Source organism: Arvicanthis niloticus, chromosome 3, assembly GCF_011762505.2.
Source record: "Arvicanthis niloticus isolate mArvNil1 chromosome 3, mArvNil1.pat.X, whole genome shotgun sequence".
Taxonomy (NCBI): Eukaryota; Metazoa; Chordata; class Mammalia; order Rodentia; family Muridae; genus Arvicanthis; species Arvicanthis niloticus.
The window spans coordinates 26,091,194-26,110,937 of record NC_047660.1 but is presented as its reverse complement, the minus strand read 5'-3'; the positions used below and the strand labels follow the sequence as shown (position 1 = coordinate 26,110,937).

Genomic DNA, 19,744 nt, shown 5'->3' with positions numbered 1-19,744 from the left:
AAAGGAGGGAAGGAACTGCAAGGGAGAGAAATTGGGAGGAGAATGGGTAGGTGCCAGGGGCAGAGGCATTGCAAAAAAAGGGAAAGCCCCTGGGTTGAGATCTCTAGGATGTGCCACAGACTCAAGACAGGGAGGCGCCAGGGAGTCTATTGAGGTCACGCTAGCTGAAACTCCAGGCAGTAGGAGATATGAACCATGGCTTAGCCACCTCCTGTAGCTAGACAGAACTCTCAGTGGATGAATAAGGACATCAGCCCACCCACAAAACCTTTGATCCAAAATGTTTACTGCCTACAAGATGTACAGAGATAAAGATGAAACTGAGACTGAGCGATTGATCAGCAGTGATTAGAAACAAATGCAGACACCTACAGCTAAACATTAGATGGAGCTGGGAGAAGTCTAGTGGAAGAGACGGTGAATTATTGAGGGACACTAAGGAGATAGGGACTACACAAGAAGACCAACAGCAACCTGGACACTTGGGAGCCCCAGAGACTGAACCACCAATCGAAGTGCTAGCATGGGCTTGACCTAGGCTCCCTGTATATATGTGGCAGATAAGCAGCTTAGTCTTCATGTGGGTCCCACACAATCGTAAAATAGGTTGTTTCTGACAGTGGATTCTGTTCCCCTAGCTGGGCTGCCTTGTCAGTCATCAGAGGAATCCTGAAGCCCCTAATCCTGAAGTGCCTTGTTTTGCCAGGTGAGTTGATATTAAGGGGGTCAGGGTGGAGGGATTCCCCTTTGCAGAGAAGAAAAAGGGTGGATGAAGGGAGGGGCTGTGTAAGGGGGTGGGACTAGGAGAGGGTCTGTTATCTTGATATAAAATAAATTGACAAAAGAAAAATAAAGACTCTATCCAGTTCTTTGAGAAATAAATAAAGACTCTATCCAGTTCTTCGAGAAATATAGAGGACCCTTTAACCTTCATGGTGTAGAGTGAAAAATTTTAAAGGCCATTTTATGAAATATGTGTAGATTTTTCCCTTACAGAACGCGGAACTGAAAATAAGATTTCAGGCCTTCACATTCCAGGTGAAGGACACTTGCTGGATTACATTCCTCAAGCCTCTCCCACCTTTGGGTGGGGGAGGCCCAAGGCAGGAAGACACATTCCTGACCACAGATAAAAGATGCTGCTACCTAGGTGGGGCTATAGCCGGAAAAAAAGCAAAGATAGTTAATCTGAAATAGTTGGTAAATGGCAGGATAGGACACAATGTCATGGTAAAAACCACATTTTTGAGAAGAATGAGTGTGCAGAGTGATTTTCACATGACTCTATATCATTTGTGCTAGATTCTCTGAAATGTTCCACTGTTCTTGGTTACCCCTCCCTTGGTCTTCCCAGTGCTACGTTCAAAATTTGTAAAACAACCAATCATGTGTAACTGCGCAAAAATGCAACCATTCATGTGTAAGCACGCGAAAATGCCTTCCTTTCCCCACCCCATGCTATAAAAGACCCTTTAACCCACCACTCTGGGCCAAAACCTTGCTCTTGGAGTTAAAGAGATTGTAGTTTTGACTGCCGGCTATTTTCCCTAATAAAGCCTCTGCGGATTGCATCCAGGTATGGTTTCTTGTGATCTTTGGGTGGTCTTGATTTCCGGAGACTTGAGGAAGGGTCTCCCGAGTATGGGGGTCTTCAATGGTAATCATCAAGGTTCCTAAATATCTCAAACAAGCTTAGTTTCTTTATCTTTCCTGTTTTGTCTTCTTCCTGTTATGAATTTATCTTACATAATAATGTTTGATTCTCTCCAAATTTGCATCTTCTAATCAGTTTTAAGCCTTACTAATCCAGTAATTTAAATACAATTCTTATTCATTGTTATCGATTAAAGTCCTTCATTATGGATTCTCTTAAAGACAGGGGTCTTTAGCATGGTTTCTGATCATATGCAATACTTATCTCCCCAGACTTGATGTTTTTCAATTTTATTTCTTGTTTAGTAAAATTTGTCATGAGACATTCCTCTGGCTCTTACAGATGCTAATTCTTAAAGCCAAATCATTCCCAGTTATTTATCTGTTTAACTCACTGCCTCTATTTTAGACCACATTTAGCATTTCCTTTACAGCAGGAAACATTTCCTCCCTGTTTCATGTAGGATATATCACAATGATGACTATTTCCTTTTCCAAAAATTTTATCGTTCTTCTTTAAGCATTGCATGTTTATGACACAAAATAACTAATCACATAAAATAAATAGTTTTTATTAAAACCAATTTATCCAATATATTTAAAACTAGTTCCCCTTATTGTCCCACCCCAAGAATTACAAATTTTAGCATTGTGACCTGAAAGTTTTAGTTACAGAATGATTTAGTACACCCAAGTGAGAGTGTAGATGTGGTACTAAAAGAAAATTTTATGGGTCCCATGAAAAACATATATAAAAGAAAAGGGCCTTATAGATTCCTCCTCCCTAACCTGAGTAGCTAAAGCCACTTTCGGGGTTTGCCAACCAGAGGCCAGATGCAGAGTTACAGGACAATGGGCTACTGAGTCATTCCAGGAATGAAGATAAGAGATAAACATCTGCCTGCAGGAACTGCTCCCCGCCCCCATGGACCTGTTTGGCCAGATGTTCAAAAATTGGAAAACAACCAATCGTGTGCACCCACGCGAAAGTTTCTCCTTTTCCCCACCCCGAGCTTATATTAACCCTAAACACCGGAGCCACAAGGTCAATGCCCCTGTCTCCTACATTGAGACACGTGTTGGCCCGGAATGTTCTGCCATTAAACTACCTCGTGTTCTTGCAGCAAGTTGGTCTCTCATGTGTCCTTTGGGTGCACGCCATCCTGTGACTCGAGTGGGGTCCCCTTTGGGGGCTTTCCGAGCCTTACAGTACCAGCTTTTCTTGTTACTCTCTAACAACTTTCTCCACATAAATTAGTTACAAATAAATTAAATTCAGGCAAATGAGAATAATAATAGTTTTGATTAATTTATGTCACAAACATTTACATATCTCCTACAACATAATTTCTGAATTTCTGAGGATCACAAATGTACATAGCAAAGTGACAGTGTGAGAGTCTTCTAGAAGTACAAAAGTCAATGCAATTTTACCTACGTAAGAAAAATATGAATTTAGTTTTCTTTTCTGAAAAATTTCTTTAACCAGTGGAAGGATTGAACTCAGTGTCAAATGACAAAGTAAGATTCATTTATATGTATATATATATATATATATATATATATATATATATATATAACTTTCTCATAAATGAAGGCACAATTGTAACAAATGTTTTAGTATTATAATTCTATCTAACCTACAATGTTTTAAAAAGTACATGTATTCTTAGATATTTTCAGAGTTTTTTCTTTTTTTTTATTCTAATGCTTAGCCCTTTGTTGGGGCAAGCCAAAATATTTCATGTACTTTGCTGAGTAAATGTAATAATAATTACGAGCCTTATTTGAAGTAGAAATTTCTGGCCCCATCATGTGATGTTTTGCTGAAGCAGACCTGTAAGAAGGCATGTGATGCTTGGAGAAAGTATAAGTAGAACCCAACAGACAGTTAAGGGGTGCTTGCATAGCTAGCAGTGCAATGTGTTGCTGGTCTCTGGCTTCACTGATCTTCACTTCAGTGAGAGAAGCAGAAAACTCATCTTGGCTTTCTGACTGGTTCTGGTTGCTCCAGCTGACTCCTGCACATTAGGCAGTGACCAGGCTGTTTCTGAAGGGTTATGCTGGCCTAGCTGCTTCCTGTTTTGTGACACTCTTCAAATTAGCTTGTTGGGATCTTGACATAACTGAACTGGACTGCTGGTATCCTAATGATGGAAATTGGAATTATCCCAAAAAACTAGTTCTAAACAGGTCCACATCCCCACATCCCATTTAACACTGTTTCTCCCCTATTTCGAATGGTGTGCTAGAAATAGGGGATTGAAGTACTTGAGAACCTTTATTAAAATAGGTTTTGTAAAATCTAAGCCTGCACTTACTGAACAAAGTTATTTTGGAATAATGAACACTATATATATATATATATATATATATATATATATATATATATATATAGAGAGAGAGAGAGAGAGAGAGAGAGAGAGAGAAAGATAGAGAGTGAGTTTATGTTTATGTGTCTAGGAGGTCTGCCTTGCTAGTCCCTCAGTAGCCTTAAAAGTCTACGAGATTAAAAGATATGAAAGAAAATGTTTAATTTAGTACTTACTTATTTTAAAAATTGTGCCACTATTTTATCAGATATGAAAGTAAATATTTAAAAATAATACTTTTTTAAAATTTATGTTTGTTTAATATACTAAAATAAAATCATAATAAAACCAAACTTTTGTTTCTAAAATACTATAGGATCCAGGGAATAAAATGTCTTTTAAAAGATGATGGAAAAGTGGCAGGCTTTACAATTATTACTACATACTTTATTTTGATTTCAATTTTAGTAGAATCATGAGCACAATACTTTGTGAAAAATATTTACTGAAAAGATCACAATACATCATTTATGTATCTCTAAATTCCATTTATTTAGTGTTGATTTGTATTAGTACTAGGTCTAAAATTCATACCACTGAAGCAGTGCTTTTTCCTAACAAATAAACAGTACTTAATTTACACAACATTTCTTGTTGAAGCACAAGGGATTTAGTAATGTGTAACATCCAACTATATCCTTCAGCAGTTTCATGAAATAGTATTTTAAAAATTCATTCCTGTTTTCCTTTGTACCTGATGCCCTTTGGGTAAGAATCCTCTTGCAATTGAAGTAAACAGTGAAAAGTCAAAGAACTCAGTTCCAATAGTACTTTTTTCCTTCAATATTTTACCTTTCTTTTCATAATTCAGACAAATATATATATATATGTAAATGGATTTCTAGACTTTTTTGTGGACAGAATTATTCACAATGCAGATATTTTGGCCTGACAATTGCACAGAAATAATAATCCATATTAATTCACAGAGTCATCTTAAAAGATGGATTATCTACAATGGATATATATATATATATATATATATATATATATATATATATGCAACTATTGTTAATGTAAACTTATTAATATTCTCCAGACACAATTTTTTCCATTTTGTGTCCCAAATCAGTACCTTAAGTTTACTAAGGCATATAAATTGCATCTAGTGTATATTTCAACACAATAAAGGTTTTGAATTTTACTATGCTCAAAATTGAAACATTATTTATTAAAAGAATATCATACCAATAGCTTTTTAACTAAGGCAAGAGTTAGAAAAGTAACAGCAAAGTATACAACAATTGAATCAAAGAACATCTAAGAATGTTTCTACTCCCTCTATTGTAAACAAGGCCATGGTACTTACCAGATCCAAGATGTTTTCTACTCTCAACCACATTCCCTATAATTATCTTGCTTTCTACCTGACCCATACATTCTGGAGCTTTTCATGTAGAATGGGATCTACTGCATTCTATTCTGATCATAATTAAAGTGCATACTCAAGAGATAATTTTCACTCAAGAAGAGCCAGTCATTTATCTTCATCACGAAAGGCAATGGAGCTTTCTTTCTGATGAACAACGTCTTATTTGGATTTCCCTTCCATTTATTTTTAAAATCAACTGAGGACATATATTATTAATTTCTTGCTTAGATATATGATTATTACTTAGTGTTTCTTACAGCTTTACCGAGTGGATAGTCTCAACTTAGTAATGCATAGGCAGAAATGACTGGCATTGAGAACATATTCTGCAACCTCCATATTTTTGCTACTGAAAATTTTAAAATCAAATACTCTGTTATGAACTTTTGTACAAATATTTTTTTTTTGGTTTCACATTATAACATGTAAATCTATTGGTATTCCTTGGAGAAACTAATTAGAAGGTGTCCTTGAAATATTGATATATTTTGGTAACATCAGTTTATTTTTGTATTACATACAGAAGAAAATGATATACAAGACAAAGTATTTATTTTTTCAAATGCCCCCCTCTCTCCATGACCTATGGATTATGACTAAAATCAGTCACTTTGGTACAGAATTACCATAAACAATCTTTCAAAAGATACAAATTAAATAAAGTCTGTTTTATCTTCAGTAACTTATTTTCACATCAATCTTACCTGTGTCCACTCATTAGTTTGTGGATCATAGGACTCCATGGTGTTGAGGTACGTCTGCCCATCATACCCACCTACAGCATATAGTCTGTCGCCAAGGAGACAGACACCAACAGCATCTCTAGGCATACTCAAAGGAGCCACCATGGTCCATGTGTCTGTTTTTGGATCGTACCTAAAATTCAAGGACAATGAAAGGCAAATTCTGCTCATATTCAAATTTTTAAATGAATAATAATTTTGAACAGTAAGATATGAAAATTAACATTTAGAAGTTTTGCTGTCCAGTTCAATACTTTTGACAGACAGATGCTTTGATACTAATATCAATGACATTGGTCATTCTGAAATATAAGGGATTTAAAAACCATACCTGGAACCTTAAATTGATAAAAATTCATTTGATAAAATTGAAAGTCATAACTTCATTTTCTAAATGAATAGATACAAAAGGCACTATGTCCCACATGAATTGAAGATTTTGAACTATATCAAAGTGGAGTCCTATTGTAATGAAAGTGAATGAATGGTTTGAAAGCAGGGAGGTTCTTGATTTGAACATTCAGTAGATGAAAACTTCTTTAAAATATCTGATTGATATTTAGAGTAGTACAAATCTACTCTAAAATGTCAAGAAAAGAAATATATATTTTGTTCTGAAATTCTGTAGGTAAGCTTGATGCAGTGGCTGTTACCTGTTATCTGAGCATTTGGGAAGAAGGGGCAAGATCAGTGGTCAAAGGACAGCTTCATCTATATTCCCAGTTCAAGACCAGCCCAAGAAGCATACATAAAATATTGTTCCAAAAAGAAAATCAAACTTGTGGATCTATTATAAGATGAATAGAACTGTTTTTACTAGGATAATGCTAAAATTTGGCCATGATGTATACAATGGCAGATGAAGAGTTTGGGGCCAGTTAAGCTCAGTTATTTTAAAAATGGCAACTGCAAGTACTTCATTTTTAAAAACATCTCATGCCTGCTAACACAAAATCTTGGGTCTCTGTGGAAAAAGACTGAAACAGATGGCTATAAGCTATTGTAAACAGGCAGCTTTGGTGGAAATTTACCAGCCTAAGTAGTCACAGACCTTGTAAATAGGCAGCCTTGGCTGATAGTACCAACTTAGATAAGAACAAGTGAATCATAGGCAGAGTCATACTGACCTGTCACCTGAACCTTCACCCAGCTGGTACACTATTCTGGAAGATATCTCTACTCCTCCTGAACACCCATGCTCCTGTGTCATCCCCTTCCCCACATCCTGTATTTTTGTGTTTATAACCCTTGTGTTAAAAAGTAAAAATTATGATTTGATAATTAAAAAAAAGAAAAAATCACAGAAAAGAAACCTAAAAAAATCTAAAAAAATCTCAGTATCAAATGCTACATATGTGAATTTAAGACTTTTTTCTATGTGTATATAATATTTAGGGGGGTATACATGTGTATATTACCTTATGGAATATATGTTATTTCATTTAAAAATGAACCACTAAATAACTTCTTTTCATTTAATCTGAAATTTCTGATTGATATTTCTGTGCAAAGTTAGTAAGGTAAGAGAAAAAATATAAACTATGACTAAAGAAAACTGATTTCATTTAAAAAAGAAATGTGTATTTCTTATTCCAAGACTTATTTGTCCAGTAGAAAATTCAATCAACAGACTTGTGAAATAAACCAAGAAACTAAATTTTCATAAGAATATTAGAATAAAGTTGTCAATAGATATGTGGGATTTATTTATAAAGAATATTCATTTTGCCCAAAATGTTACATGCTTTGGATTTCTAAAGTTGGAGCTTTTTCTTTTGTCAATTATTGACTCCATGCCTGACAAAACTTAATCATTTTCCTAGGCTGCTAAGCCCATAGGAATTTGATTGACAGGATGAAATTAGTTAATTCAAAGCATCACAAACACTGACAAGCACAAAGACCCACAATATAATTACAAATATACACTTGATTCAATCACAGTCTATCATTCTCAAACATCCAATAATGGGAAATAACTATACAAAGGAGGTGCAAAGAATACCACCCACATGCAGACAGTACATTCCAGAAGGTGGAATATTCATTCAGTTACCTTGATATATATATATGCTATTTCTCAGTTTCCCAAATGCTAATTATATTTAATTGCATGTATATTACAATTAAAATCAAACAAAATACATTAGTTTCTTTCAACTTGTGACATGCAGCCTCCATCAGAGATATGTAGGAAGTGACCACACAATCAAAAATACCCACACTTGTAAGACTCCTCTCATATTTAAGATTCTACAAGGATTTTTCTTAATTCAGAACTCTTCAGAATTTTATTTTTGCCTTGAAGCATAAGAAGTTATTCTCAAAGTGGATTATCTATTTTTCTTTTATATAAAGGTTTTCAGATATATAAAAATCATTATAACTATTTACTATAAAATATATACCAGTATTGTTACTGTTTTAAAAAGCCTGATTTTAAGTATTTTAAAACTGTGCTTGCCAGTATATTAAAACAATAAATAAGAAAAAGGAATAGAAGAGTGGCAAAGGTTTGTTTTTGCCTTTGGTCTGTCTACCTCTCCTGCATGTTACCTTGGTCTTCCTAGTTGGAGTGTGAGCTCTGTAGCATAGTCTCTATTAAACTTTATAGCCCCCAAGCAAGAGAAGCAGCCTTACCGAGTGGATAAAATTGGCAGTAAAATGAAAACCCGCTAAAGGCACAGTCACACAATATGAGTTCATTTCCCTTTGAAAATTCACACTACACTTTTGAGGCAGCACTAAATCTACAAGCTTCATTGTCATTCTCATGCGTTAAGAATACATTCTCATGCTTTAAGGATACAGTTTGCATTAAAGACATTTATAGGGAATTTGTTTTAAATATCAAGCTATGATCCTATAGAAATCGGATAGAAGTTCGTTGACTCACATTTTTAAAACAATATTTAGAGAAGAAATTTTAATACACAACTATTTTGCAGCTTAATATATGTATCACCTAAGAAAACAAAGTGAGAAAGAGAAAACAGAGTACAGAAAAAGTAGGAAAGATCAATGTTGTTCTCTCTCCTCAGAAAGCTGCTGGCCATACTAGCCAGGGAATCAGGTAGAGGATCTTCATTTTCCTTCCTGTCCTTCAATTTTCATTCCTTCCTCTTATCCTCAGCTTTGTAGCAGAGGACATTCAAGGGTCTGTTTTCCCTCCCTACCTCCATCCTGTGGGGCTTCCTCAGATTTTAGTAGCAGATCAAATTAATCTCACCTTGGACCTGCTCAGCTGCTACAGTTGCAGCTCATGCTCTTTCCCAAGCATCAGCTCTCAGTCAATGTCTAGAAACAGATTTTAGCCAGAACTCACAGTGTTTACACCTCACAGAGACTCAAAAGCATTCCCTATCAGTCAGCTTACAGCAGCCACATATTTACAATGTCCAGACATGTCAACAAAACCTCCAGGAAGAAAAAAAAAAAAACCCTCAACAACGAAAGGGCAAGATATCAACACCTGGAATGACAATCATTACAGAGACAGATAACTAGATGCTAGTGAGACAAAAAAATCAAAACAGAAGGAAAATATATCTCCCCTAGAGCCCAGGAACTGTATTATTCTAGGCTATGAGAAATGCAATGGAGCCAAGTGATAAAGCTAGGATTCAATATAGTAATTATAACATTGTTCAAGAACTTACTCCAAAATTGAATAAATTCATAAATGAAATCAATGAAAATACAAACAGTGGAAAGAAATAAAAAATATTTCAACTATTAAAATGGAAATAAAATCATTGGAAAACTTCAAATTGAAGTGAAATTTGAAATGAAAAGAAGGAACTATATGGTGAACCACAGAGGCAACTCTAACCAACAAAATACAGGAAATGGGACAGAGAATGTTATGCACTGAAAGGAAGATAAAAGAAACGGATACCTCAGCCAAAGAAAATGGTATATTTTCCAAACATTTAGCAATAACATCCAGTAAAACTGGGACTTATTGAAAATAATTATCTATGAATAATATAAAAAGAGAATGTACAAGAACCTTAGGTCAAAGTCACAAAAAATATTTTTTTAAAATCATAGAAAATTTCATAAATTAAAGAAAGTAAAAGAATCATGCAAAACACAAACTAGACTAAATCAAAAATAAATCATTTTTATTACATATAATCAAAACACTGAACATACAAACCAAAGAATATTCTGTTGACTCCAAGAAACATACCTTACTCAACATCATCTATGAGTAAAAGGATGGGAAAAGATAGTTCAAGCAAATATAACTAAGAATGAAGTTGCTGTAGCCATCGAAATACCTGGCAATTGATTTGGATCTAAACTAATCAGAAAAAAAAAAAGAGAGAGAGAGAAGGAGACTACATATTCATAACTGAAAACCTTACCAAGAGGACATTGCAATTTACAACATCTATGCACTTAAAAAAAAAAGCAACTGAATTCATAGAAGAATCACCACTGCAGTTAAAATCACATATTGGCCTTCACACTGATAATGAGAAACTTCAAAACACTATGCTCACCTAAAGACAGGTAGTAGAGACATCAACAAGAGAGAAATGATGAAGCTAACAGACATGATAAACCAAGTGGACCTAATATTCACAAACATTTAACCAAAGCACAAGAGAACATAAATTATTCTCGGCAACTCATGGAATTTTCTTTAATATTGAACATGTACTTAGATACATGGCTCAACAGACAAAAGAAATTTGAAAGGAAGTCAAAGTATCTTCATTTCCACATGATATGATAATATATATAAGTGACTCTAAAAATCCTGTTGGAATACTCCTTAACTGGTAAACATTTTCAGTAAAGTACTTGGATGTAAAGTTAAGCTACAAAAATCAAATGCCTTATATACAATGAAAAATCGACTGAACAAGAAAATCAGGAAAAATTACAATAGCCTCAAGTTATATATGTGGGGGGTGGTGGCATATGTAAACAACCTGTTATATCCTATTTAGGCAACCTCAGCTTCTGTGGGTTTATATGATGTTTACTTGAGATTATTTAGAGGGCCTTGTTTGCATGATTTTCTCCTTTCCCTCAGGCTCTTTCAGTCTTTATACCTCCACTTCTGAAGGGTTCCTTGAGCTCTGAAGGAAGGGTTTTGATGGACATATTCCATCAATGCATGAGTGTTCCAAGTCCTCACTCTCTGCCTCATGTCTGGCTGTGGATCACTGCATTTGTTCCTATCTGCTGAAGGATGAAGCTTCTCTGGTGATGGTTGAAGAATGCATTGATCTCTGATTATAGAAGAAACATGTCTGTCTTCTCTTTTTTGATATTGAATATTTGATTTATTTACATTCCAGATATTCCCTTTCCCCATTTCATTCCCCTATAAACCCACTATCCCATCCCTCCTCCTCTTCTTTTGCTTTTATACCATTTTAATTTCATGAAAGTATTAAGGTCACTTCTAGGTTGAGGAACTAGTAATACAATAGATGCAAATAATCAAGAAGCAAGCAAGACAATAAACACCAATAGTCAAAGAACAAGCAAGGCAATAAGAAGAGTCCTGTGATCACTCCTGTGATCAGTATTTCTAAGGGCTTATCAGGATGGCCAAAATATCTGAGCCTAGTTCTCTGTCCTAGCCCAAAGTCATTTTCAGGCCTGAAGCCTAGAACAAGGAAATGGGCTGCAGGCAAGAATCTGACATTAGGTTAGAACAAATAAGTAATCTCAGGCAGGAATCTCAATCTTAGGCTAGAACAAAGAATATGTTTCAAGCATTTAATGGGATTCTTAAGTCTCCTACCAGGTAGACATCTGGTTGTGTTTGGGTTTTTTTTTTTTTTTTTTTTTTTTTTTTTTTTTTTTTTTTTTTTTTTTTACCTTTTACTAGGCTATTTTCATTGCTTGATTGTTTTGTCTACTTCAAAAGTGATAGCATTTCTATTAGCTTATATTTCATTTTGTCATTATCCATTAGAATTCTGCTTGTTTTCTCATGAGATAGAAAGGTAGAGAATCTGGACTGAAGGACCAATCTTTCTGGTTTCTTTCTAGTATAAGAAACTATAAGAATTAAAATAAAGAGAATCTTTAATAAGATACTTTATAAGAGAAAAATATTGATTTTTCAATAAAAGAAAAAATTGAAAATTTAAAATGTCTATTAATACAAGCTAATATTTGAACACTAAAACTCAAATAATCTGTAAAGCAATAGATTGAATAAATACACAGAGGAGTAGGTGTTACTTAATTATAAAAATATTCAAATATCCAAAAGGAGGATTAGGATGATGGTAAAGTTCATTTTCATTTTTCTCAACTTTGAAATTTTCTGTTAAAATTGTATGATTTTAATTTAGTGAATCAAAGTTCCATGTGTATTATAGTGGTTGTCATACCACATATCTGTCTACTTTGATATTTACTTTTAACACAATAAAAATAGGAACAATCCAAAAAGAAAATATGAACAAAGTAATATTTACATATAAATGAGTAGAGGCAAAAGCTTTACTCTTAAAAATAGCATCTTGTAGTCCTAAATTTCACTAAAATTGAGTACATATTTTGAAGTGAAATTTGTCAGTAAACTCTGTATATAGAAAAATGAAAATATATTTGTATTTGTCACCCTGCACAGAACTCAAGTCCAAGTGGATCAAGGACCTCAACATAAAACCAGACACACTGAATCTAATAGAAGAGAAAGTGGGAAAGAGCCTCAAATTTATTGGCACAAGGGAAATTTCCTAACCAGAAGTCCAATGGCTTAGGTTCTAAAATCAAGAACTGATAAATGGGACCCCATGAAACTGAAAAACTTCTGTAAGGCAGAGGACATAGTCAATAGGACAAATTGGCAACCTACAGATGGGAAAAACCTTCACTAACCCCACATTCAATAGAGAGCTGATATTCAAAATATATAAAGAACTCAAGAAGCTAACATTCAAAAACCAAAGAATCCAATCAAAAAAATGGGGTCTAGAACTAAACAGAATTCAGAACAGAGGAATCTAGAATGACTGAGAAGCACCTAAAGAACTATTCAAAGTCCTTAGTGATAAGAGAAATGCAAATCAAAACGACCCAGAAATTCCACCTTATACCAACCAGAATGGCTAAGATCAAAATCTCAGGTGACAACACATGCTGTCAAGAATGTAGAGGAGTAACACTCCTCCATTGCTGGTAGGATTGCAAACTGGTAAACCACTCTGGAAATCAATCTGGAGGTTCCTCAGAAAACTGGATATAGATCTACCTGAAGACAAAGTAATACCACTCTTGGGCATATACCCAAAAGCTGCCCTACCACGCCACAGGGGCATGTGTACTACTATGTTCATAGTGGCCTTATTTGTGATAGCCAGAAACTGGAAACAACCCAGATGTCCCAAAGCAGAAGAATAGATTCAGAAAATGTGGTTCACTTACACAATGGAATACTACTCTCTGATACATATACACACTCTTCTGACACATATACAGCAGAAGACTGCCTGGTCTAGCCCCAGTGAGAGAAGAGTCACCTAACCCTTGAGAGACTTGAGGCCCCAGGAAGTGGGAAGGTCTGGTGGGGTGGGTGTTGGGGAGTGAGGGTAGGGGGGACATCCTCTTGGAGACAGGGGAGAAGATAATGGATAAGGAACAGTCAGAGGGCAGACTAGGAGGGCCATAATGACTACACTGTAAAAAAAATGATTAAAGAATAAAAATAAAGATTATTTTGTAAGATAAAGATTTTTTATAAGACAAACTTTCATATATTGCATACCCTGTTTTTAATTTGTTCTTCCCATCCCCTCCCTTTGTCCCTGCTCTAATGTGCTTAACACCATTATTGCATAAAGCATGTGATATCCATATGATATCATCTTGAAATATAAGTGAAATACATATATAAAACATAGTATTATACTACTACTGACTACAATAATATACTAAACACACTGTTTACATTATGTGCAGAAAATAGTTTCTCAGAGGCACCATTATATATCTTGATCTATCGATCAATTACATAAGAAATCAATAGTATAATATTATGCATTTTAATGTGCAAAAGTACTTTGACTCTAATAGGCAGTGTGAATTTACACAAGAATCATGATAATATCTTGTGTTCTGCATTAATTAAGCTATGTAGACACATTGAATGTCTATAACTTAAAATAGCAGAGTATTTTAATCTAATTTTGCATCATAAATGTATTCTGAAACTGAATTATTTATGCTTGTGTGAATAAATAACATTTAAATATAGAGGAAATTCAGATAGAATTCCTTGAGGAAATATTATTTCATTAGCAGCATTTCCCTAAAGTTTGCAAGATAAAAGCAACAGTTTCATCATAGAACAATCCCTCCAAATTTCTAAGTATTTACTAAATGAAAATAGATGTCCTGTGTGATAATTTCAAAACAAATGATTGTTTCAATGTTTAAAAAAGATTACAACATTGAATTTCTGAACATTTCAGTGAAACACATGTAGATGTTTTTATTTCAGTATATTAGAGATTATTTAATTGGGAACATGAGGTTTCATATTCCTTTCTCCATCATATATATGTATATGAATACAAATATGAATATGAGTATGCATATGTATATATGTATATATGTATGTATATGTATGTGTACACACATATATTTATGTCAAATAAGATGTGTGCCTGTATATATTACAGGTTTCTTAATATTAAAAGGAATTTTGTTATATCTTCAGTGCTATGCATGGAACCTCTTTTTCATTAAGATACTGTGTTCCTAATTTATTGTGGCTGTTTGGTCAAATTGTCACTGAAATATGGTATGAACAGGCTTATTTCACCTAAAGATGGGCATGAATGAACAATCTTTCACTATGCCTTTCTCCATCTTATATAAAGGTAAATATTTTAGCTTAGCCATGTCAGTCATAGCACCAGATTGTCAGCACTATGGATATGGACTATATGTACATATGATATCATAGTTATTGCAACTGAGATTTGGAGTTAAAATATAATTACTTATCTTAACTAATAAACAATTATTTTAATATTCCCTATGTTAACATCTGTGTAGATGTAGATTCATGGGTATAAGACTTGCTAAATATTTACCAGTATTTGTTCCCTACAATTCAATAGTTTTATGTAATCTAACACATAAGCAATATGTGCAGGTGTGATTAAACTAAACCTAAAGTCAAAGTACTGACTCACCTTACCCCTGGTTTATCTGCTTCAGATTTTTCCAGAATTAAAAGACCAGTTACATTTCCTACATATACTAGTGTTATAAAAAGTATATATACACACATATATGTATATATACATCATATCCATATATATCAAATGGAAAAAAACAGCAATTTCTGAAAAAAATTTCAAACTTTACTGTTGAACAAATGGTAAATCTTGGTATCAGTCATCATTTTTAAAATGTCTCAATAGAAACAGAGTATTTAAGTATTATATGAAAATGTTGAGTGTTTATACTAATGGAAAAGAAGCAGCAAGATCCAAAAAAGTGACATGGAAAAAGGCTTATATGCTAGAGAAAGAGATGGAGAGGAATGAAGAAAGAATAAAGGGAAGATTGGAGGGAGGGTGAGTAGAAGGTAAATGGACAGGAAAGGGATCCATTATGAAAATAGTTCCAGGAGTTATTTACTCTTCCTGAAGTATAAGGTGCATTCTTAGTGGTCTTGGAGCTTACCTTTCAACATAGTCCAGAAGCCTGGAACAGTGGTTTGAAGCAGGAGCATCATGGCCTCCCACTGCATAAAGGAAGCCATCACAGGTGGCCACTCCAACACCCCCTCTCCTCTTACACATCGGTGCGCACATGCTCCACTTATTTGTATGAGGATCATAATACTCCATTGAACTCAAACAAGAACTTCCATCTCGACCCCCAACTGAATACAACCTGAAACCACAGTTAAGGAAAATATTGAATATTACCATTTGGATTGGAAAATGTAAAACTTGCATTTAAAGACCAATTTTAGAGTGTGAGCCACAAATAAAAACATATATTTCAAATGTAGATCTTAATGAAGAGTACCATATAGATGCAATTCTTGTTAATGAAACATGAAGCATTCTATGTGACATTGTAAAAAAAATAAAAATTTTAATGCTAGATTCTAGGAACCTATATTTAGATTGTTTATAACATAAATGATTAAAAGTGATATTTTTCTGTGAATAAATACCTAGGAATATATTTGAAAGATATTTTAAAATGTAGACTATGTCATAGGAAAGATGAGTCTAGTGAGATGACTGTGATTATTTTATTTGGAATCAGCAATCAGACACAGATTCTGCGTTGCACTGTCACAGTTTAGAAAACTAAGCAATAGACTACTCTGATTCAGGTTGTCATAACAACCATCTTTCTTAGTGTGTATGCGGTGGTTTAAGCAAACTTCACAGGAAATTCTCGATACTGGCTTGAATGAGCAATTCTAAAATTTACACTCGTTTTTTTCTTCAATTGTTTTGTTGACAGGACTATAATAGGAACCTTAAAAAATAACTTCTGTGTCACAACTGAGATTAAATGATTGAAAAATATATTGTTTACCCATTTAAACTTATTCATTCTTCATCCTATGGTAATTCATGAAACTTTTAGTGTGTACGTGGATGTGTGTGTGTGTGTGTGTTTGTGTACAATTGTACCCCTATTTACTTATTTGATGTTTTCATATGTGCAATGTATTACCCAATAAGTTTGCGTGTGTGTGACAAGTGCACATACATACATTATATAGGCAAAATCTAAAAAAAAACCTACTTCTTTAATTTTTCTGATGCATTGTATAATGTCAAACCAGACACAGAGGTATGTTTACAGAAGCCTCTAAGTGGTACAACTCAGAATCAGTGTCATGAAACTCTTGGCAGGCATGTGGATTATGTTTGCGATTTTAAGTAAATGACAAAAAATGTCTCACCAACAAAATGACATTTGCACAAGAAGGAAGATCACACTGGTGATTAAAGCATAGGCTATAGATTTATGAAAGAGGGAGGTTTTGAGACTGACTTAACACAGAATACAGTTTTAGCAGCAGCAAAAATCAGGAGAGCAGAAAATTGAGGCTGCTCTGACCTTTGGAGTTAACCAGGGTGAATAGTAGCTGCAGGGCATGTAGCTGCTACTTCTGATAGAAGACTTGTAGACAATTCCCATAGTACAAACATCAAGAAAAGAAATACATGATTTATTCATCTCAATATTGTGTTATCAGATTGATCCTTAACTATGAATATTATTCTGAACCTTCTTGTAGACTTCCTTCTCCATTTTTCAGTTTCAAAATAAATTCATAGAAAGGATTCACTACATTGTATACTACACTTTGGAGGCTTCAGGTATTCAACTCCATGCTGCACTATTCTTTAATCGTTCTACGGTATGGTGCTTAAGCTGATTTCAAATCATGAATTCATTTTTAACAAGTCACTTCTGTTTCTCACATAGCATGCCACGATATATATATCTCTGGTGTCCTGAGGGTTCTCACTGTGACTGTCATGCTGCCTTGCTTGATTACTCAGAAGCAGTCTGCTGACTCTGTCATTCAAAATGAGGAAATTAAGCAGTAAGAGTATTATAAATGACAAGAGTTGAACAATTTAACTTGCAAAATGACCCAAGTAAAATATTCATCCAGAAGTTTTTATCATCCTTAACACTCCATGAAATCTGAACTCATTTATTTCCATTTCATTTAAGTTGAACATGTAACTCAAAAGAAGTATCGCTATAATCCAGAAGTATTGCCAGAATGTAACGATACTTTTTAGAAGTACTACATAATAACCTACATGTAAGGTGTAGAGTGTGTACATTGTCCCTAATTAAAAATACACAGAGAAGATATCACACTTTTCCAGTGTTTCAAAGGAGATGTTAAGGTTCAGTTTTTCTTCTTATTCTTATACATGGATAAACTTAGTACATTCATCAGATATCTAAACTTACCTTAGCAATGTTGATAGGTGATAACATAAAAACATTTTCAAGTATTATGTCATATTTATTTGACTTTTAGTTTTTGAAAATAATAAATGACATATATAAGAACATGCCATAATCTACAGAAGAAAAAAATATGCTGTGCATCTATTAGCATTTAACTAATGATACCTCACAGAGTATCATACTTCTAAAGGGCTGAGCAGTGTTTGAACAGTGCATTAGAATTTTAACCCCCAGAGAAGCCTGGGACTATAAGATTGCATTAGTATTTTCACACACACACACACACACACACACACACACACACACACACACACACACATAAAGACACAGAGAGAGAGACAGAAACAGAGAGACAGAGAGACAGAGAGGTACAGAGAGAGAATAAAAGCAAGGGGTGATGAACCCTGGGAAGGGGACGGGAAGTGACATCATTTGAAATGTAAATAAATAAAATATGTTTTTAAAAGGAAAATAACTGTTACCAATCATGCAAAAATTTCTAAACCCCAATGTTGGGAGCCGACCTTTAGCAGAAAGCAGCTAGAAAGCAGCTATTCACATGCTAGCCACGCCTCCAAGGCTTATGTCATATCCATGCGACTACAAGGGGCATGGCAAAAGTGTATAAATACCCTAGATTTCCCTTCATAAAAAGAGACTTGATCAGAGACTTGATCAGAACGTCTGTCTTGTCTCCATTCCTTGCGTCTTTTCTCCTCATCCTCACTCTCTCTCCCTCTAGACCCTGACCCGAAGACCGGAGTGGCAGTTTGAAGCCAGGCAGAGCTGAGCAGGCAGCAACATAGTAACTAACCAGGCCTTTTAAGTCTTTTATCTCAAGCCAGGTAGAGCTGAGCCGGTTGCAACACCCCAAAGAAAAAATACTTTCCAACCTGATTTAAAAGTCCATCAATAACTGTAATACAAAAGCCAGCAAAGACACCACAAATTTGATAAATTACAGGCTCTATCTCTAAGAATATATGTTTCAAAAAGTAGCAGACAGTAGTGAACTAACTTCAGGATCACTAAAAATGGCCAGAGTAGTCAATATAAAACCATCAATCACTGTTATACATAAACTACATTTACATTATAAAGGATAAAATCCAAATATCACCATACACAAATAAAAGCATTTGAGAAGATTCATCAGACTTTCAATCTACAATGTTTCCAGTAGTTAGGTTTTAAAGTAAAATAATTAAATTATTGTAGCATATATTAAATCAAATATGAGAAGTTAAAAATGTATGCAGAAGGAATGTGTGATTTATAAATATTTCACATTTTTTTGCAGATTTTAGGGAATTGTTACTGTAAATTTAACTGCATTTATAAAGGTGACTGACTATTGAATATATTCATACACTTGTGAGTTATAGCATATTTTTTAAAGATTTATTTATTGTGTACAGTATTCAGCCTGCAAATATGCCTGAATCCTACAATAGGGCACCAGATCTCATTACGGATGGTTATGAGCCACCATGTGGTTGTTGGGAATTGAACTCAGCACTTCTGGAAGAGCAGTCAGTGCTCTCAACCTCTAAGCATTTTCTTCAGCCTGAGTTATAGCATACTTAAAAAAAATTAGATGGAAAAATGTTTCTGCAAAGCTCAGATTTTATTATCTACTTCTT

General features: G+C 34.3%; 1 protein-coding gene across 1 annotated transcript in view; it reads right to left on the bottom strand.

Moving 5' to 3' along the window:
- Positions 1-19,744, bottom strand: part of Klhl1 (kelch like family member 1) — a 356,587-nt gene that overhangs the window by 2,793 nt on the left and 334,050 nt on the right. The window contains exons 9-10 of the mRNA XM_034498949.2: positions 15,819-16,031; positions 6,102-6,273 (exon numbers count right to left, since the gene is read on the bottom strand). Of these exons, the coding sequence (XP_034354840.1) occupies positions 6,102-6,273; positions 15,819-16,031 (385 nt within the window). The remainder of the gene's footprint in view (positions 1-6,101; positions 6,274-15,818; positions 16,032-19,744) is intronic.